At 43.5% G+C, this 21,599-nt stretch overlaps 1 protein-coding gene across 1 annotated transcript in view; it reads left to right on the top strand.

Annotated features, from left to right (window-relative positions):
• LOC104168102 (protein sidekick-1-like) overlaps nt 1–21,599 on the top strand; it is a gene marked incomplete at its 5' end in the record, with an annotated part of 43,301 nt that overhangs the window by 4,074 nt on the left and 17,628 nt on the right. The window contains 5 exons of the mRNA XM_009708560.1: nt 11,434–11,549; nt 12,976–13,162; nt 13,974–14,111; nt 17,220–17,381; nt 18,564–18,689. Coding sequence (XP_009706862.1) covers nt 11,434–11,549; nt 12,976–13,162; nt 13,974–14,111; nt 17,220–17,381; nt 18,564–18,689 — 729 coding nt within the window. The remainder of the gene's footprint in view (nt 1–11,433; nt 11,550–12,975; nt 13,163–13,973; nt 14,112–17,219; nt 17,382–18,563; nt 18,690–21,599) is intronic.

Genomic DNA, 21,599 nt, shown 5'->3' on the forward strand with positions numbered 1-21,599 from the left:
TAGAAGTCCTCTGTTGAAATGCCACCTTGGCTGCTAGCGTTTTCCTTTGGAAAAGCAGGTTTCCTGGCCATGTCCCTTTCTTCAAAGTGAAACTGTAGCTTCAAAAGGAACAGGAATGGGACAGGGGGATGCCTGTTTCTTACCTCTCTTTTCCTGCCATCTTCAAAAACTTGAATTTGCCTCTTCACAGAATCACAGAATTGATTTGGTTGGAAGGGACCTCTGGGATCATCAAATCCAACCTTTGCCCTAACACCACCATGTCAGCTAGACCATGGCACTAAGTGCCACGTCCAGTCTTTTCTTAAACACCTCCAGGGATGGTGACTCCACCACCTCCCTGGGCAGCCCATTCCAATGCCTAACCACCCTTTCTGTGAAGAAATGCAAAGCTTGGTGCAAAGCTTGCAGATGCCAAAGTATAAATTTCCCACTGTCATCTGCAATTTTCACCTGCCCTCCTGTGTGTGGCTCCACAGGTGTTCCTGGAGTTCCCAGACTTTATTTTGTCAATCAGTAGCTGACAAATGGAGGGAAGCAGTGCCCTGCCAGTAACTCAGAGCTGCCGGGCCATATCCAGCATTTTACAGGCAGGGTGTAGAAACCATCTGGAAGGCTCCGCGACCAAAAATAGTGATTTAGGTTTGGGAAAGAGAAGATGAAATACAGGCAAGAAGCTATGCTAAGGAGAAAGAAACCTTGTAAAGAGGCAAAGACTTGACTCCAGGCACCTGGCTCCCTTTTACAAGCTACTTCTGGCAAAGAGCTCTTCTTACCTGGTTATCTGTGTTCAGGCAATGCCCCTTTGTCTCTCACGCTAATGCCAGAGAAGGTTGTCAGAACAAGCCTTGCTTTGTCCTTGAGTGTTTTTGTCTGTTTCTGCAGACCTCACTCTTTTCATGTGTTCATACAAAATACCCTACGTGGTGTCACCTCCCCGTTGTAGGTCACTTTCTGGAGAAGGAAGGCCCCCAGCATTACCTTGCCCTCCCCCCATTCTCTTATAGCACAGAGGCTTTATCTCCTTCCCTGCCCCGAATGTAGCCGAGAAGATGCTGTGCAGAGAAGTCCCCTGTGCCTCCTTGTTCACAGCCTACAAGAGGAATGACAACATTTCAACGCATTAGAGCTGGCAGCTTCAATCAGTCTGCCGTGGCCCCCTTGGCTGTTTTCTCCTATCTGTTTGGGACACGTGGGCCATGTCTCTCGGTGACTGACTGCGCGTATGCTGATAGGGAACGCGTTGCTGCTGGCACCGCTGGAAGAACTGGGTGGGCATTTCCATCCCAGATGCCACTGGAGGAGGGAAGGGAAGGATTATCGTGGCCATTTCACATTGCAGCAGTCTAAAACCTGTCAGCCTAGGGACAGTATCTTCCCTTGATAAACAAAAGAGGATGGAGGGAAGCTATTGGAAAGTAGTATAATAAATAAACTATTGGTTTCACTTGCTCAAACTTTAAATAAAGGAGTTGACCTTCCTTGGCACTTTAAAAGCACCAAGCCTTTCAAATGTTAAGGTGTTTACCTTTTAATTGTTGACACCGACAAACATCAGCAAAAGGCTACTTTTGGGGGATGGCAGGGTGTGGGAAACATTGATTTTCCTTTTCCCCTCCCCTTTAAATTTAAAGAATTTGCAGAGCTATTCCAACATCGTGCTCAGTTGTGAATGAGCTTTACGCAGCCGTTCTGGGAATGCCCTGCTCCCAGAGTGACACCGTGTTTTCATCTTGTCCCCAGTGTCTTTCTCCCTAAGAAAGGAGAATTTCTCCTCTGAGCTTGGAGTTGAAGGTCCAAGCCGTGTTCTCCAACAGCGCACTACAAGAGCGAGTAAAGTCAGAGCAGAGCAAGAAAGGGAAACTATAGGAAGATTGAGAGGAAAATGTGGTGAGACATTTCCTGTTTGGACTGGGAAAGAAACCTCTTTTCATTTTCTCTTGCGTTACTGGAAACAGTTACACCTTTATCCCATCAGCATTCTGTTTCTGAGAGTAGGGTCAGCCACTGGGTATATCCCATCAGTATTTCTTGGTGGATTTTAAACTCCTCCAGACTCACTCTATACGTGGTTTCCACTTGGGGCTTGTCTGCAGCAAGTCCAATTTGGATTTGTTGTTCCCATCAATGCAGCTCCACTGGTGGTAATAGCAGTATAGATAGCACTCGGCTGCATTATCTAATCCTGCAGGGCTGTGACAGGGTAGTAAAAAATAACAAACTAAAGTGTGCCTTATGTTAGAGCATTAGTCATTCCTTGTGTGTTACTGGTATTGCTGCAATGCTGGGGAATTGTGGATATGAATTTTCTATATAAACCTTGGCTCCCTTTCCTATTCAAACTAGCTATTTTTTTTTTAAAGGTAGTTTTATGTTCTTAATCTGTTTACAGATGAGCACAAAGGTTTCATAATTAAACTTCCAAATTTGGTAGCTTAGCTCAGTAGCTGCTCTTATAACAGTAAGACAGAAAGTAATGGTGCCAGTGTGAGTCTGTGGAAGAAGTGTCCTTAATGTCAACATGTCAAAAAGACATCCCTGCAGCTCTCTGGAGACTGAAATCTAATGTCAAGGCAGAAGTAAGCAAAGCCTAAGTGAGAGTCGTACTGCTGTCAAAGCAAGTTATTCTACCATATAGGAAAAGGAATTTTAAGAGAATGCACTAGAAAGCAGTGTCCAGATTGAGACATAGATTTGATGGGCTTATTTGACATCTTTAATTCTCCACTGGCAATCTAGAAGCTCCCTAAAATGATTTGCAATGTTTTCATGCTGCAAGTAAAAGCTGAATGTGCGCCTCATTAACAGCTCATTAAGTTGTTAATATTGGTCATAAGCAGCCTTTGGTGCGGCACAATGCTTTATACAGTGCGGCAGCTCCTGCTTAGCTCTGGTGTAATTGCCTCTTTTTATCACGTCTCAATGTAGGAAAGATGTTTTTGTCCAAGCAAAAATATCATCAGTTTTTGATCAACCACGCTTGCTTATCGCTGCCGCTGCTATTGCTGGTGTGGGTGGTGTTGGGCCGCAATTGCCATGTGATGTTTTGCTCAGGTGATGAACTTCCATCTCACAAACCCAACAATTTGATGTCGATTTTCAGTGCTGACTGTAGCCCGAGACAGACAGACTCTCCATACCCCAATTCATCATTAGGACTTCTGTCTTTGTTCTGTAGTTGGTGCAAGCAGCAGTGGGAGTGGTAGGACAAATTAGCTGTTCTGCTGCAGTGTTATATGGCCTGTGAAGAACTGAGTGCAGGGACATCCCTGCACAGTACACAGAGGGCGGAGGGATGAGAAACCTGATCGTGTATGCAAAGCCTTACTGAACTATCAGCAGAGCTACTCCATTAAAAGCAAAGGAATTAACCTTCCTTTCAAAAACATGAGCAATCAGTACTAAAGTAAAATGGACCGTAAATTGCACTGGTAAAGAAGTGGGGAAGCCCCTGGCTGATAACTCATATTCAAGCAGACACAGGCTTGAGTTTGAGTATTTTTGACTAAAGGGTTATATTTGCAGCCAAATTTCTGTTTCCTCTAATTGTGCAGTCCTTCGCTGCTTGTTTTCAGTCATCCTGGGATATGTGAGCAAAATGTTGTAAGAATTTTCATATGGGTCTCAACTCCCGTGGCTTTGCCTCCTCTGTACAGCTTTGCTGTGAAGCCAGCTGTAGAAAAACACAGTTGGTTTTCTTTTCTGACATCTGTTTGCTGTATCCATCGTCAATCATGGAACTGGAGGCATTTCAGGTTGTCTGTTGTAGGCTGAAAACAAAAAAGTTCCCACTTTTTCTTCTGACAGTACGGATTAGCAATATTCTAAAATATTTTGGCCACAGCAATCCGGACACCAAGATGATATGGGGGTATGGGACCACAGTGATAAACTCAGGGATGCTATGACTGCAAAATAAACAAAGAAACAGAAAACTCTCACTCAGAGTCGAGACAACGTAAATTTCATCTCTCTCTCTCCAGGAGCACAGGATCACCATCCTCCATGGGCTCCCCAGGGCTTCCTGACCATTGCAATCTGTAAATCCTAAGTTAACCTCTCATGGGGGTCAGCTGCCCAAACTTGCTTTGAAGCCACGGTGAAAGGTTATTGCAGTGGCAGATCTCACCTGCTCAGTTTGACGTTTTTCCGATACAGCTTTTAACATTTGGTATATCGCAAACCCAGTGGAGATTCACCCCGATTATTTGATACGCTCTCTTGACTTTAGTGGAGCATAAGGAGTTGTCGGTGCTTATTAGGCTTTAGTAGGTGCTGCTTTGTTACTGTTAATGAACGTTAAGTGGGTGCTTTTGTCGGCTGCCATGAACTTGTGGTGTTATGATATTAGTGTGGAATCAACAAATTATAATGAGTGGAATATGACTATAAATGGAGGAGGAGGAGTCTTGGGAACCAGAGAGTCTGGGGAAATAGTTTGAACTAGGTAATTTTGTCTCTGTCTAATGGGCAGAGTTTTTTAAAGAGAGTTGAGAGCTGTAATTTCCCACCCGGTGCTGCTCCCACTCTTGGTGCACACGAGGGAGGATCAGGCCAGAGTATCAAACACACAGCAGTTCTTCACTGTTTCTTGCACCCTTGAACAACCTTCAGTACCTCCTGGGGGGTGAATCCTGCGCTCATCAGAGCTGACACTGCTCTGTTACACGACTTTCACACTGGGTTAGCTCTACTAGCTTTAGCGGAGCTAACCCTCATTTGCATTGATGTAAGTGAGAGGGGATTTTAGCTTGTAGGTTTATGCCTGTATGTTTGTTTGCGCATACCTAATGCTTGTCAGACTCTTGCTGTTCCTGCTCATGGGTCCGTCTCTGCTGACTGATGGGATGCCTGCCTGCCAGTGTGTGATCGTATCCTTGTTGACACAAAAGAAATAGAGGAAAAAGCTCATTTTATTATTTTCCCCCTTCCTGTTTTAGCCACCTGTATGCCCTTTCCAGAGGCAGTCTGACAGTTTTGTAAGGGCTTTACTTTCGGACCAGGCGCTCTCAGTCCCTTGATGGATAATCTCAGTATGCAATGTGATAACCTATTTTAGGTTTGCATTAGCTAAGTGGAACTGTGGGCTTCAGCAAAAGAAAAGTGTGTAGTTTTTGTTTGCAGGCTCTAACTATTTGGCAGTACTGCTCCATGAGATCTGCCTTGGTTGTAGGCATCGTAATGCGATCACGGTGAGTTTTTCAGCATCACTCAGATCATATCTGTCCCATGAAAATGCTGGATCGCACATGGCTCATTGGGAAATCTGAAGCCCATGTTAAAAGATTAGTAATCACAGCAACAGTGTTTTCACCACTGCTGGAAGAGATGGTGAGGGACAGGATGAGAATTACTTCTGCTTGAGTCACTTGCCAGTTTATGAAGGTTCTTCATGAATAAGTCATATCCACGGAGGTTTCCTCAGAACATGATTGCCTCCTCAGTTCAGAAAAATGGCATTGGCAGATAACCTCTTACAGTCTGGGTCTGCAGAAAGGATACTCCATTTCTAGTCCTTGTTTCTTTTCAATGTTTCTCTGATATGTGCAGTGAACGTCATCTCTGCCTCTTTCCTACCTCCACTCCTGCCTCCCTCTCCTATCTCTGCAGATGCTGAAGACATGCCTAGCTAATGCTGGGAAGCTTCCCAGTGCTAAGCAAAGAAGCTGGGGATGTTACATTTGGGTATCATTTGCAGCTGCTTCTATTTATGCTTTTTCATGACTTCAGTACCCTTAAAAAATTGATGTGGCAAAACACAGCTACTGTACTAAGTGTAGTATACAGGGAGGGGGCCAGGTGTTTGCCTACCTAGATAATATGTCACACAGTAAAGCAATTACAGGTGTTCTAGGTTCCCAAAGTCCCTAGCCTGACAGCTATTCTCTTTCTCCTCTCTACCCATTCTTCTCCACCAAGGTAGGTTTGCCTGTTTATCTTTGTATTTTTTGCATCAATTAGACTGTGCTCCCTCTTCATCAGTGTTCGTGAGGGTGAAAGAGACGTTATTCACGTTCTTCTTGTGTTGACTTCCATTGGTCTCTTGTACACTAGGAAATGTTTCAATTTCTCTTACGCTGATCTATGCAACCATGTAAATCAACACATATGTCACATATATCAACATGCCTGAAAAAGGGTTGTTTCCTGCTAAAACCTGGCTTTTCCAGCTGCTTGAACCTTCTCCCCTACCCAGCAGGAGGTTGGGTTTCTTAGAGATGGGGGAGACCAAATTGCTCCTTTCCTGAGACTCATTTCAAGTCGCAGGGTGACACAAGCCTGATAAGGTTAATAACTGGCAGAGCACTAGGTTTTGGTGCCAAGTTGTCACGCTTGAATAAGGGGGTAGGAACACTCAGGTCCAATGTCAGCAAATGGAAGGGTTAAGACCCACATCGTTTGTATGTGGGTCTGCCCCTCTTACTGCATCTGAAATACATCTGGGTAACCCCAGAAAGTGCAGTCCTTGGAAAAAGTGCATACTTCCATCACAAAATGTAGCCTGGCTTAAAACAGCCATGAATTGGTGGGAAACATCTTTTACATTCTAAATATAGCTTGTGCCGCTTTGTCACAGCGGAAAGCGGCTTCGCAGTAGCTGTTTTTAAAGCACAATTAACTAATTGTTATTGAACTAATCAGCATCGCTCACGCAGCATTCCTGTCGGCACAGAGGTACTGCTGCACAGGGGAAGCGTTCCTGGCTCCCACCTCTCTTTTCTTACAGACACTGTAAGAAAATGGCCAATAAACACTGAACATTTTTCTCTCATGCTGCTTTTCCTTCATGGAAGGAGTGACTGCAAACATCTGCAGATACACCTCATTTCTTCTTTCTTGGGAGGTACCACCCTTGCGTTCCTCTCCAAGCCCATACTGCAAGAAAACCTCTTGCGTTTTGCTTTACCGATTCTGCAGATCAGTCTTGCTGTTTTATCTCGTGACCTTCTGTTTGTTTTATTGTGTTTGGCTTTTATAATCCACTTAACTGTTGCTTATCTACACTATAACTTGAGGGCAGTGGCTGCAACGGGAGAAGAAACAATCTGTTCTCCGTACCACTGCAGGGACAGAACTTCGATACAGTGAGGATGGGTTAGGCTAGACATTTAAAACAAACAAGACGAAACAAAAAAAAAAACCCTGAGAGTTATTTCGAGAGTTATTAAAATAGGGAAGCGCTGGCAGTTTGTGTGGGGACGGTAGGGGGGGTCTGGAAAGAGGTCAGTGTTCAAGATTAGACGATTACACAAACATCTGACCAGCCAAGCTGATCCCAGTGTGACTTGAGAGGATGGCTTGTCTTGAGCCCTCTCCAAATCCTTTCCAGTCTATTTTCCATGACCACATGTGCCAGGAGTCGGTGTGTAAACTTTGGAGGTGCTGCATGTGCAAGCTTTAATTGTCAGCAGATGCTGCACTGAATATTGCTGTGTCTTCTCGCCTGTTGTTACTCGCTAGGTAGGTAAGATTACAGCTGATATGTCAGAACATGCTGCAATCACCCCTCCGTTATAACGTGTAGACATACAGATTAGAGGCTTTTTAGGCCTGGAGCTGTCTCTTTGTTCTGTGTTTATGCAACACGTTGTGCAGTGAGATTCTGGCCTCTGGGTGCTAACACCAAAATGCAAATATATTGATTACTAGGGAATAAAAGCAGGCATGTTCATAAAAGCACACTTTGATGAACTGGGGGGAGAAATGCTTGCTAGATAGAAAAGGATCAGAGGTCTTTACAAAACAGAAATTTGCTTGGGATTGTTTGGAACTGTGGGATCAAGCTGATGCACAGAAAATCTTCAGTCTCTTTCACTGCATTTTTCTCCTCATTTTTTTTCCTGCATGTTTATTTAAATGGCATGAGTGTCAAGGAATCTTGTCCCAGACTTGTCTCTGAATTTCCTGACATAATACTGCTATTATAGAAACAATTAGAAAATCAGTAGAGGAGAAATCCTTTGCTACCCAGAAATTGGAGCAGATATAAAAGCAGCGAAGAATGCTTCATAAAAACAATTATTAAGTTTACCGAATGCATCACAAGGATTTGTAGCCTACCTGTGCTACAGAGCATCGTGGCAACTGTCACTAAGAAAAGGAATAGTACTTTCATAGTGATGAAAAGCTCTCGGTGCCACACAGCCCAGAAAGCAAATATGCCAAGCGAATGGCAAGAAAAACTAAGGTGAACCTTCTGCAATGCACAGAGCTCCGGTGCGGGCAGGCCATGGGGGGATTTTAAGCACCTTCTCTTTAAAGGTTATAAGCATTTGCAAGCTCAAATTGACTGCAGTGTGAGCAAAGGCTGTTCAGTACGACTGGAAAATGAGGGCAGTGATATGTTTAAATGTGGATTTAGATGTATAACTTTATTCATGGGCTCATTTTGACACTCTCACTGCATTTCCAGATAGATTTGTTGTCTTTACGTGATCCTCCCGACATCATCCCAGTCCATAGATGTTATTGGTTTATTACTAATTACTGTACAAGCTGCTCAGCCTTTCTCCTTATGTTTTGGCTGAGAGAGAGAGTTTCAAGGAGAAGATCTGAAAGGTGAATTGAAATCAGATAAGAAAAGAAATGTTTACAAATATCTGCCTGAAATTCCAAGGCAGGATACGTGCACAGAATTAGACTTCATGAATACATACTTTTTTTTTTCAGGGAAAGTGAAATGCTTTCCACCTGCCAAGAGCTGAGTTTGGACCCTGAGGGGTCTGTGTCATGCCTGCTATAGTTGATAATGTCACTAACACCTAAAGCAGTGTGAGGTATGCAGCTTTAACCTTGCTTTTTATGTATTTGTGATTTCAACAGCCATGAAAAAATTCTGAGCTCAGTAAGCTTGAACTGCATTCCTAGAAGGTAAAAGGCTTTTGAATTCACCTTTAAAATGCACTTGCTTTTATTGGCACAGACTGTCCATACACTCAGTGAAAGGTTTGGGGTTTCAAACAGGTAGAGTCTTTAGGGATGTGTTTCCTTCTTTTTAAAGTATTTCATTTCACCTTTAATGTAACGTGCTGTCTGCACAGAGCCACATCAAGCATCAGCAGCATTTTTCTGCTGTGCCTTGCTGTCAACAAGAAACCTGTGCTTAGAAGAGGAGGGACACATCAGCCTTTGAAAGTTGAACAGAGGGACAGACTTACAGGGCACAAACCCAAACAATTTGCATCTCTCCGAGGCTCTGGGGTAGCGAAGAGAAATGTCTTTTTCCAGATAGTCTTTTTTCTTTTTTTCCCTCCCATCAAATTTTCCGCCGCTATGCCAGCAAAAGTGCAGCTCCAGCAGCAAGCATGTCAGTGGAGAATGATCGCTGGCAGTTTTTAACCATTGTGTTTCTTAGACGTGCTTCAAAAAGGGGTTGAGGAAAACTGGTGTTTTTCTGGCAGCAGGCTGCACACACCGGCTCTTCTAATGGTCACATCTCGGAAGCAGCAATTGTTGCAGGCTGGCACATGGGATCCAAAGAAAAACGCTGTTGTAGACGCTGCTTCAGACCTGGGTATTGAGAGCACTTTGAAGCTGTCAGTTCAGGACAGACTGTAGTGTCACTTCCTAGAAATTAAATACATCACTAAAGTGATCCATTTTCTTCTGTGATTGTACACATTCCTGTTTCCCTGAGCATGTCATCATCTGCAAATCTCCGAGACGTATTTTCAGGTTTGTACTGTGTGATTAGCTTGGCCTCGCACTTTGATGTGTGCTGCAAAAGTCACAAAACCTAGAGATTTTTGGTCCTTAACAGAAGAGTGCTACGTTGCACCGACGGCAGCCAGCCCACCGGCTAGCTGCTCCCTTCGCTCCTCTGCAGAGCGCAGAAGGCAGGGCAGCAACTGCAGAAGTGCATCCCTATTTCACTGATGGTCATTGTCACCTCGTGTATTTGCTACATCCAGCCAAAAAGGAAACCAAAAAGATATACTAAGCAAATAGTTTTAACTAAGCACTGGGATAAAGGCTATTTTTAATTTTGCCTTTCACGTTTTAATTGTACAGCAATAATTTTGCAATAGAGTCGCCGATGGCAAACATGCAAAAGACATTAACTTTATTTATGTTTTGTATTATTAATGTGGCTGTTAAAATTCCTCCAGTTAGTTTTGATTGAATTGTTTTTTTGTGTGATTCTGTCGTTTAATGGAGCGGTAAATAAGAATTTCTGATAATGAGCCCAAGCATCTGTCACAACAACCTGGCGCTGGTTATTAACATTTCCATTAACGGCAGGGTGGGCAGTGATAATATGGAAACCACACAGTTAGAACAAAATAAATAGTTGGTGTCAGGCTGAGTGGGTGTTAATTACTATTTTATTTTATAACTCTGGGGGGAGGGAGTATTGGTAGAAAAGTGTGACTTATGAAGGTCATTCTCTCTAAAGAAAGAAGTCTCCAGAGGAACAGATAACCGGGGCTATCTAACTCGAGTAGTGAATGTTTTATCACTTCTATTTATGGCCCATAAAGGGGCAGAGAGAAAAGAAGCATCTTTCTCAGGTGGTCTGGGTGAAGGCTGTGGCACCACGAACACGGAGAAAGGAGAAGCGTTCCCTTTGCCCTGCCTTTCTCTTCCTACTTCTGGCGTTTGAACAGGACACGCTTTGGCACCTTTTCTGCAAACAGAACATGTGCGGTTTTGTTAAGACCTGCCGGAGGCAGAGACAGCAGGTCTGGAAAACAGACTGTCCTTGCTAGCCACTGGGGAAGAAAATCCACCTGCACCAAGTTGGATCCCGACAAAGGGAAGGATGGTGTGACCCAGGTGCACTCAAAGATTAGTTTTCTAGCACAGCACAATGCGAAGAAGAAATGCCATCAGGAGCCAAAGAGGGCCAGCATAGAATCATAGGATCATTAAGGTTGGAAGAGACCTCAAAGATCATCAAGTCCAACCGTAAATGGTACATGTGAAGGTATAACCAAAGCAGAGCTAACAAGTAGCGAACTGAAAGTCATTTTGTCATAAGTGAAATATTTTTGTCGTGCATAAAAAGTTCAATTGATTAGCGTCTGACTGGTTTTGGGGGTAATTTTAAACGGTATTTTGGCCCTAATTCTTGGAACCTTGCAAACAGGCTGTTGTAAAGACTTGGTGCTGAGCGGGCGGCCAGGCTGACGGTGGCAGGGGGCTGCCTTCCTCCCAGTCGCTTTCGGTCAGGAGCGCAATGTCACTGTCAAAGGCAAGCCCCAAACGTTACCGTAGAATGAAGACAAAATTCTCCTTTCTTTTCCAAAGCTGCTCCTCAATCCATGTGTGCTGAGCCTTCCCTGTGATACAGATACCTCCAGGGCTGACTCTGGTAGCTGACTTGTGGCATAAACAGAATCTGTCCTGGGTCCTTCCACAAATGGAAAATTGCAACCTGGATATGAACTAGTTCTAGTTGTAGCTATTAATTCTTCCATCCTTTCTCTCTAGCACCGGCACTGGCCCCACAGAACATCCAAGTAAACTCCCTTTCTGCAAGCCAGCTGGAGCTCACCTGGGACCCCCCTCCTGCCGACAGCCAAAATGGGAACATCCAAGGCTACAAGGCAATCCTCCTGTTTCTATTAGTTTCATTTATTTTGCTTGGCATCGCTATTACTTGTAAGATAGCTCTACAAACTACAGTTGCCCTCACTGCATAAGGCAAATTAAAACAGCATTCAGACTGCAGTACAGAAATGGCACTAAGTTCGAAAACCAAAAGAAAGAGAATGAGACTAGGAGGGAGGAAAAGGAAAAGTGTGGTGTTAGTTGTGGAGAAGAAGAACGTGGGGAAACAGGGTACGCAGATAATGAGGCAGCTCCACTTGTGCAGGCAATGTACCTGCTCCAAAAAGCAATGTACACGCAAGAGCTAGGGGCAAGAAATGTATTCAAGAGAATTAACTGAGCTTTCTATCTGTGAAATGTTGCAAGCCATTAGGAAAAGCAGAACTTTCTCCAAGCTAGAAGCCTGAGTCAGGTCAGATTTTGGAAGAATTATTTCATTTCCTTAACTTTAACAAAATTAAATCGTAGTATTAATTGCATTTGGCTCACACGAGATGAGCACGTTGCAGAGACACGATGTTTAGCTTCTCCAGCATGAGAATGGACCCTCAGAGAGTGGAAATGGGCAAGTCTACAAACACTGGAGCTTGGCTTGGGTTCAGTGTCTGGCTCTGCCTCTCTCCATGAATTTAGGTCCATAAGCAAAGAAAAGCCAAGCCAATGTGAATAATCTGGCATCCCTTCTTGGCAGTAACAAGCATCCTTATATATCAATTCATGTTCTTTTCCTTTTGTACGTATATAGATGGCTCTAACAGCTTGGCTTGTAGAGCCAAGGTGGAGTCTTGCCTTGGCTCGTTCTCTCAACTTTCTGGCTTGCTTTGGCCTGTTGTAATACTCTCGCTGCCAGGCCTGTCCAATAAGTAGGGCTGGCACCACTTTTCCTCTTGGAAACGACTTCTCCAAGGCCTAGTTTTATGGTGTCAGGATAAAAATTATGTAAGGGAAGAATGGTGAAAAGTTCCTCAAGGAACTTTAGGGAAAGTCTTTATTACCCCCTTCAAGAAGGCATTTGCTTAGCTGTCCTGTGAACACAAATGGTGAAACCATTGTGTGCGTGCAGAGGTGAATTATGGAGCATCATATCAGGATGCCAGTGCTGACAGGCAGCTAGCATTGCAGGGAGAATTTAAAAACTGACCTCTCATCACTGAACTCTGGCAGCTCATATCTGCGGTTGTTAGGCCATATTCTTCAGCCTGTGCTGTATTTTTGAGTGATGTACTCAGCTACATGGTCACTGGGCTCAGGGGAATTTGCGAAAGGAAGAGAAAAGATTGGGCATGTGGTGAAAAGCATTAGTATCCCATTTAACAGAGGAGTCCAGAGCAAGACTGCACCATCTTCCTGATCTTTTACAGCTTTAGTGCCCAGATATTTTCTACATGTAGGATATACTAAAACATCTCACTGTCTCAACAGATTTATTACTGGGAGAGTGACGTTCAAAATGACACGGAGAAAGTGAAGGTCCTTTTCCTCCCGGAGACAACTGTCCGGCTCAAAAACCTGACCAGCCACACACGGTACATGGTCTGCATCTCTGCTTTCAATGCAGCCGGGGACGGCCCCAGGAGCAGCCCCTCGCAGGGCAGGACACACCAGGCGGGTACGGAGTTGTTGTCTCGTCTCAAAGCACAGACTTGGTGATGACCAGCATGTCACTGGGCAGTGGTTAAAGGGAAATGGGTGCAGGAGGGCACCGGTGTTTAGGTTTAACTTTTGGATGGGTCCTTACATTGTAATGGTCTTGGAGAGGGGAACAAAAGGGATCAAATAAGTGGACTATGTGGGAAAGGGAGCAATAGAGCTGAAACGAGAACGGACTGGCAGAAGGACTGGTGCCTTCACAAGCTGGTCCAGAAGGAAGCTGTCTGTGGGTCTGTTTCTGGCCTCTGCTGTCACACCTGAAAATTTGAAGGAACTTGTTTCCAGTGCCCGCAAATTCCCCAAACAATCCCATGAGAGAATTCTTGTGCTTTTTATAATCACTCCTTTTTGGGTTGGTGTTTTTTTTTTTTTTTGAAACCACCAGTCAGACTGAGCTGTCTCTGTGCTGGACGTGACCATGGTGGGAGCACTGCAGCACAGGGTGAAGGCAATGCCCTTGGTGGTGGCTACGAAGAGGAGGTGTGCAGTTGGGCTGTATGCTCACACCGTGCCCTTCTGCAGGTCTTTTCCTTCTGTGTCCTATCTCCTTGCTTGCTTTTGAGGTTCAGCTTTGCAGCCAAGTGGCCGCTTTTCTTAGGACAGGCTGGGTTTCTGATTGATTACAGGACATTTGGACACAATTGACAAATCCCATTCTCCGCTTGTTTCCTTTAGATTTAGGCTGGGCAAATAAACCAATGTTTCGTGATATATATGTATATCAGACTAACTACTCCGACTGCAATTCAGTGTATTTGTAATCCTTTCAGCACCCAGTGCTCCCAGCTTCTTGGCGTTCTCTGAAATCACTTGCACTACACTCAATGTGTCTTGGGGCGAGCCGACAGCAGCAAATGGAGTCCTGCAGGGTTATCGAGTAGTCTATGAGCCTTTGGCTCCCGTCCAGGGTAAGAAAGACCTCCAATCATACATATTCATGGAGAAATGATGGAAAAGCACTGTACTATCTTTTATCTCTGCCCAATTTCCTACTTGCTCTCTGCCATTTTCCAAGAGAAGCCAGGTGGCAGAGGGTAAGTAAAACAATTCCGCTTTTGCCAAAACTGTTTAGCAAACTATAATATTGTGGAATATAGCTTTTGCCTGTCCTCTCTCATTTTCTTGCACAAACTATATTCTGTGTGATTTGAAAAGTCATTTTACTGCCATCATTACCTGGTATGGGCGAAGAGGAAACTCAGCCTGAGAGTGCCTGATTGTCTCCCTGCGTTGCACTTTGAAATTGCTGAGTAGGCTCCATCCCAGAATAGTCGTCAGACACATTTGTGTTGCTTATCACATCATGTGTCACTTCTGTTATCGCAAAGATTGCCCGGGCATCAAATGTGCTAGTCATCACTGGTACCACTGCCACTTTTGACAGGGGAGAATAACTATGATAGAGATTCGGTTGTGTCTGTTTATATGGAGTTTTCAAGCAGCATTTTTAACCCAGCACTAGATTTAAGCTAGACCACAACAATGTGGTGGGCTCAAATGTTTTGTTAATTTGCCAGAACAACAAGAGAGAAGGATTTGGCAATTTCTCAGAAAACAAATGTAAATTCATTCCAAAGGTGAATTAGAAAAGATTACAAAGTTTGTGGATGGTCTTATTAATATTTTTATGTTTCTGGTAGATCGCCAGTAGTTCAATAGGATGTCCAGCTTTGGCAGTGTGACAGCAGGGAGAGTAATTTCAGCCATTGCCAATCCATTTTAAACTCTTTTCCAAAGAAATAAGGATATCAATCACTTGTATTTGCTTCTTCTGTAAGGAATAAAGATCTATATTGTCTGAGTATCCATGTCTCATGCACTGAGAAAGTTATATGCAGTAATGAAAACAGGAGAATAAAAGCACTTTCAGGCTTTACAGCTGGCAGGTCTGAGCACAAAGAGCTAATGCAGAAAGCATTTCTAATTCTGACCAAGACATGTGCACATGGTATGCAGGATGTTCAGGCTATTTGGGCATTTCCTGCCTTTTATTCATTCCTACACAATGTTTAAGAATAAATTTTTTCCCCTGAAAATATGGAAGTGTCAGATCACGTTTTCTCTGCATGCATTTAACCTAACATTCTCAGAACCTTTGTTTTCTTTTCTTCTCTTCCCCACCTCTGCCTGTGCTATCTCTGACTCCAGTTTGTCTCTCCTCCTGTAGAAGATTTCTGATGCCAGCAGGGAGGTTATAGCGGGCTTTTCCTTAGATTCTAAATTTTTACCTAAATTTATTTTCCAGTTTCTACCCGTTTGCTCTTGTGCCAACATTTTTCTTTCAGCAAACGTATTTATTCTCCCACCATGATAAGTAATCCCTCCCTCGATGCCACCATTTTCCCCTGATAGAAAAGCCGTGCTCCGTTATTTAGAGAGCAAGGTAAAGCCAAACTCATTTGAAGATGGAGCACAAACGGTGCTGAATGCAGGCAGGGAAGCTTGTGGGACCGGCAGCTGCCAGACCCCAAGATCCTACAGGGTCCTTCCAGCCCCAGGTCTCCATGCCAGCTCTACAGTGCAACAACATGGATGGACCAGACCCCTTGGAGCTTTTTTTCCTGCATCTTTTGACTTTACACCCGTTCATGATTTTCGGCTGAGCATCCTCGCCATTGTGACACCTCCTGCTTTCCCACTCACAAGCCACCACTTAAAACCTACACATTTTGCAAAACTTTCTAACAGTGATCTGTTCTTTAGCACGGTCTTCTCCCTGTTTGACCTTTTATTGTTTAAGCTTTATAGTGTTATGTTTTACACAATAATAGACAACAAAATTGCCCTGGAGCCTTTTTTAACAGTTCCCTTTTTTTAGGAACATAACTTCAAAATGACAAATGCTTCCTGATTTGTCTCGGAGAAATGAAATAGTACACCTAGGGAAGGAGGGAGCGCTTTTACTGCTTCCTCGTTAACCAAGGAAAGATTCCCTGAGTTATAAATTGTATCCGGGAGAAAACTTTGAACAGAAATCGCTTGGACATTATTCTTTATTTAAGAGATAAAAACTGAAAGCATCATCTTGATTTGCATAAAATAAGCATCTGGATTGAAAAACATCTTCCTTCTGCATTTTTCTGGAAAGATAAACTAGCAAGCAGCCTTCTCTAGTGGGAAAAACATTCTCCCACTTCCTGGCTTCTTGGTTTGAAATGTGTTATGTACAGAACTAGAAAAATGCCAAAAAGGACTCTGTAAATTTGAACTTTCTGTTCTGTAAAATATTTTATAAATCGAATTCTTTCCATTGACTGACTTTTAGAAAATTTCAGTGAAAACTACTTTTTTTTGTTTGTTTTCAAAGCACTCATTGCTGCTCTGCCCTTTGTGCAGCATGGAGAACCTGAACATGAAACCAGCTATGAACCTTGATGGAGGAAACAGCACTGATTTTAAGTCATCCGTGTAAGAAAAATTCTTAGAAAGTCAGAAGAGTGAAACACAAGTCATGACTTCAGCCTTGACCAAGCTAATAGGGCTTTGATTGCATCCCCTATTGCAGTGGCATTTATACCCACAAGTGACCTCCGAGATGTACATCCTGCATTCTGCTTTCACTTGGTCATGGTGGAAATGACAGGACGAGATGAAAGGAAAGAACCTGGCCTTTGTTTCCTTTTCCAGACAATGTTGCAGGCTACTGGGCAAAGACGCAGTGGAGAAATGCGTGCTTAGGAAGCAATCTGCAACATGCAGTCCTCTTCATTTACCTCCTCCTTTCTTCCCAGAGTAATTAGTGAAGTTGCGTGTAGTCTCTTGGTAATTTTCCCACTTGCGTTGTAAGGTTTTTTTCTTGTCAGTACCCACTTATCAAGCTTAAACTCTAATTATACTTATCAGTGCTGAAAATTGGCTATTATCACTACTTAAACTCCTGCTAATTGTAAGAAATACTTTCTTAGCAAACTGTTAGATAATTTTACTTACCATCTAGATGTAATAAGCTCCACTTGATTTCTTTTTTTTTTGCATTGCAACCTTCTCTTATTTTTTTATCTGCATGGCTGTTCCAGGGGTGAGTAAGGTGGTGACCGTCGACATTAAAGGGAACTGGCAACGCTGGCTGAAGGTCCGAGATCTCACCAAGGGCATGACCTATTTATTCAGAGTGCAAGCCCGAACCATCGCCTATGGACCTGAACTGCAAGCCAACGTCACAGCTGGGCCAGCAGAAGGTAAGTGGAACCATGAAAGCATGTCTCAAGCCAGATCAGTTATACAAACATGGTCCAACAGCGGGGAATAGTGCACTCGGGGCTTCACGTGGATTTCCAAGCCAAGGAGAAGCTGAGCCACAGGAGCTCAGGACATGATTCAGTGGGTTTCACAACTGCCCATGAAGAACATATTTCCTTTTTTCCTGAAATCTAGAAGTCTGATGTGAATAAACAAAAACGTGAACAAATCATAACACAGATGGGCTAGCCAGGGATTTCAGAGCTGCAGCCTGAGAGCACGATGCATAATTCTGCTGTGCAGTGGAGTCAGAACCAGAATAACTCTGCCGAAACCAGCAGAGGTTCCTGGATGTAAAGCCAGAAAGAATTTACAATTATTCTCTCCTGACACTTTGGCTTATGCAAATTTCCTGATATATCAGGAGGAACTACAGGCTGAACACCAGCTTGGTTCAATGTGTATACCAAAAGAGTTTGTTTTCTTATTTGATCAGTGATTTTGATAAACAGATAATCTAACAAGGTAAATGCCCTCCAATGATATGAGCCTGTCCAATAAATCACAGAACATCAATGCAATGGTCACATTTCTGATTTTTGCTTCTTTTCCAGCTCAGGGAAATATTTTCTCCCTCCATCAGGGCCACATCTGGCAATTCCACCCTTCTGGGTGCCAGCAAGCTTTCATTTTATCATGGTACTTTCTGTAGCTGTTATCTGGGACAGCAGCACTGCGGATCCACAGATTAACTCTCATGTCTCACCACAGACAGCATAAAGCAGGATTCCTCTCTAACGTGGCTCCGGCATCTTCTGAAGCGAATGGGCAGGCAGCTGTCCCCACGAACCTCTCCCTGAAACTCAGAGGCTGGTTTCACCTCTGAAGTCAGAAATAACAGTGGCAATGTGCAAACGCTGCAGATGTGCGAGTGGTTAAAATGAGAGTGTTTTTTCTCTTTCCTTCTTAACACAGGTACCTGTAAAACCCAGCCATTGATATGCTGGTACTAGAACTAGTGAAAAATTTAGGTCAATAGCCCCCTGAGCTGGTTTGTGTTGCCCTTATGTTGACCAATACTTCTAGATAACTTTTTTCCCCTATATCAGCAGAAGAAACGAAGAATACTGCAGTCTGTCTGTGATACCACCACCATTTGCTATTCTCGTTTCATCCTTCAGGGTCTCCCGGCTCCCCTCAGGAAATTCTGGTGACAAAATCTGCTTCTGGGCTGACGCTACAATGGACTGAGGGAGATTCTGGAGAAAAACCCACAACTGGCTACATTATAGAGGCACGACCCTCAGGTAAGCCACGGGAAACACAGACAGCTTGATGTCATGATTTCCCTTCCTTCTGTCCATGCTGAAAGCCATCGCCCAGTGGAAAGGTTGTTTGTCGTTCCAGTAAGGCAACGGGATTTTGTGAGAGAGTGCTATCGGCAGCCAGTATTAAACTGTTGCTGGTTTATTATGTGGTTTAGCAGATTTTCTCCTGTTTAGGAATAGTCACAGAAAATTACCCTGAGTGCTCTGGCTTTCAGTGTGTTACATCACTGGTAAATCATCCAACTGATGAGCTAATATTGTTAATAATTAAAACTCACTTAAATGCTTACTACATCTTTCATGCACCAGGACTAATAAGTACTTGCAAGCTGTATTTTAAGGACCACAGATAGAGATCTGTCCTCTCCTGCAGCAGAACACAGCAACTAATTACTGTTTTACTGTGAATAATGGGGCCAGGACTTTAGCACCACAAACAAAAAAAAAGTTCTGCAGGGAGGGCATTAGCAGGGCGAAAAGGAATCCCCTCATCACCACAGTTTTTCTTGGTGCTTTCCCAGAGCTCCTTTCCTTCTGGGATTTGCATCTTACTGAAGCTGCTTTCTGCTTTTTCCAGAATATTTCTGCAGTTGGACAAGGTCATTTTAAAAGCAGGCATATGCTCCAGCCTGTTCACAGCCTCTCCCAGCTTGGTACCCCTTGCAAATTCAATAAGCGCACACTTTCTGGTAATCAAGTCATTAAGAAAAACCAGTGAATGCTGCCAGACCCATGTGTAATCTCACTTGATAATTTCCCTCCACTCTGACAGTGAATGTTGATAACTGTTCGCCGAGTACAGTTTTCCAGCTAGTGATGCATCTACCAGATACTTGTTTCACGTAGGCCGTGTTTGAATGTCATGATGTCAAAAGCTTTGCTGAAGTCAGGATAGATGATGTCTGCTCTTTCTCCTCTATTGACAAGGTCTGCTACCCTGTCACAGAAGGAAATTAGACATGATTTATACTTGACATATCCATGTTGGCTGCTTGTTCTTTCCTTTTTTACTCCTAGGTGCTTGCACGTTGCTTGATTATATATTGATTAAATGAATGCTTATCTGTTTGATTATATAAAGGATCCTATTTCTTGTATGTGTCTAGAATGTAAGGTTGCATTTAAAACCAATGATTTTAATTACGTTTAACCAGACCAGTGGCAAAATTATTGCCTGCATTTCTGTGGTCATCACTGAAGATGCAGATTTCTGTACCTGCCTCTGATAGTGGGGCTCTGCTCTGACCCTAAAATTTCTTCCTTTTTTCTGTCATTTAACTTGACAATTGTTTTCAAAACAGTGTCAAGGAAAATGTGTACCTTCTCAAGGCACTGGAGTTTCCCAGAGTGATCAAGATATTTTTTTTTAATTAGAGGCGTGACACCGCTGTGCTTCTATTTCCCTTACATCAGCTTCTTGACTTCTGCCCATACTTCTTCATGTGTAGGAAGTACTCTGTCTTATTTGAACAGCATTGTTTAGACAGCAAGTTAAACCAAAACTGTTCATTGAAGTGTGATTACCAGCTTACATTTCCCCGAACAGAGTTTTTTGAGTAAGAGTATTTGAGAGGGAAACCTGCAGCCCATGTACAGATTGTCCGCAAGCTGGAAATTCAACTCATGTAAGTGGTGACATTGCAAACTCATCCGATGTTCTTGGGCTTGTCTCACCGTTGGGTGTGAATGAACATTTTACATTTTATGGCTAAGGATGCAGGATTTGTCGGCCACTCTTTTTGAGTAGGAAGGAAATAGTTCCTCCAAGGCAGGTCTGAGCTGCATTAACCCTGGGTCACTTCTGCTGGCCCCACTCCACTGATCCTGGAAACACACTGAAGAGGTCTTATTCTCCTGCTCTTGCAACCTGACTGTTGAGGCATTTAATTCCTCTTCAGATTATTTTAATCCTATTCATGCTGCTGTAGCAAATTAACTAGGCATTTGTATGCTGGATTCTCATCCTTCGTTCTGGTTGCAGCTGTAGGAAGCGTGAAATGTGATCCAGGAGAGGAGACAGACTAATTGGAACGTTTGCTTACTTCATCCAAGCGTCGGCTTCCTTTCTGTGCCGCTTTTCTTCCTCATCTCTGCATGGAGGAGTCTGAAATTTGAATTGTGAGCTTAACAAAAGCAGGGAACTAATTCCTCCTGTCAGGGCTGGTCATTCAGAGCAGCTTCTGTTTTAATATCGTTCTAAGAATTTGCTTCTGCATGTTGATTTATATGGGTAGTAGAGCATGGATTGGAGCAACCTTTGTTTTTAAGGAGTTGTTGTCAAAGAGGAGAGCAGTTGACTTGTGCCCTTCACAAAAAATCAAGGAAGGAAAAGATATTCATCCTTCTGAGATCAAAAAAGGGGCATTGAACAGACAGATGAAAAGCTTTAGCTTGTTGCCAATATTTAAATGCAATACCACTACCTTAGTGTTTCACATCTCAAGTGTCATCTATTATAGGCCTCATTACCCCAAACGTTAAATGCTGTATCATCTCATTTTCCCTGCTGTAGCTCCCTGCCAAGACTCTTCCATCAGAGTAGGAGGGTTGCTTTCTGTCAGAAATGGCAAACCTTACCCTCTTTTGTCACTTCCCTTTGAATTTTTTGGTGTCCTGCTGCGTCTCCCAGGGCTCCAGCTGCCCTGCTGGGTTTAGCAATGGTGGCAGCAGACAGCTGAGATTGTTCATTTGATCTCGCCGTTTCTCTCCCGGATTTATGGAAGGTGACCAGGCTGACTACCTCCTCTGCATTTTGAATACACTCAGGCACAGGGATGGAGCAGGCGAACAAATATTTTTTCCAGAGTGATCTGTGCTAGAGGAAGACATTACAGAAACAAAAGAGTTTTTCTTTTCCTTCAACTTCTCTGTCCCCAGAGAAATGGATTC

Source organism: Cariama cristata, unplaced genomic scaffold (assembly GCF_000690535.1).
Source record: "Cariama cristata isolate BGI_N322 unplaced genomic scaffold, ASM69053v1 scaffold31319, whole genome shotgun sequence".
Classification (NCBI taxonomy): Eukaryota; Metazoa; Chordata; class Aves; order Cariamiformes; family Cariamidae; genus Cariama; species Cariama cristata.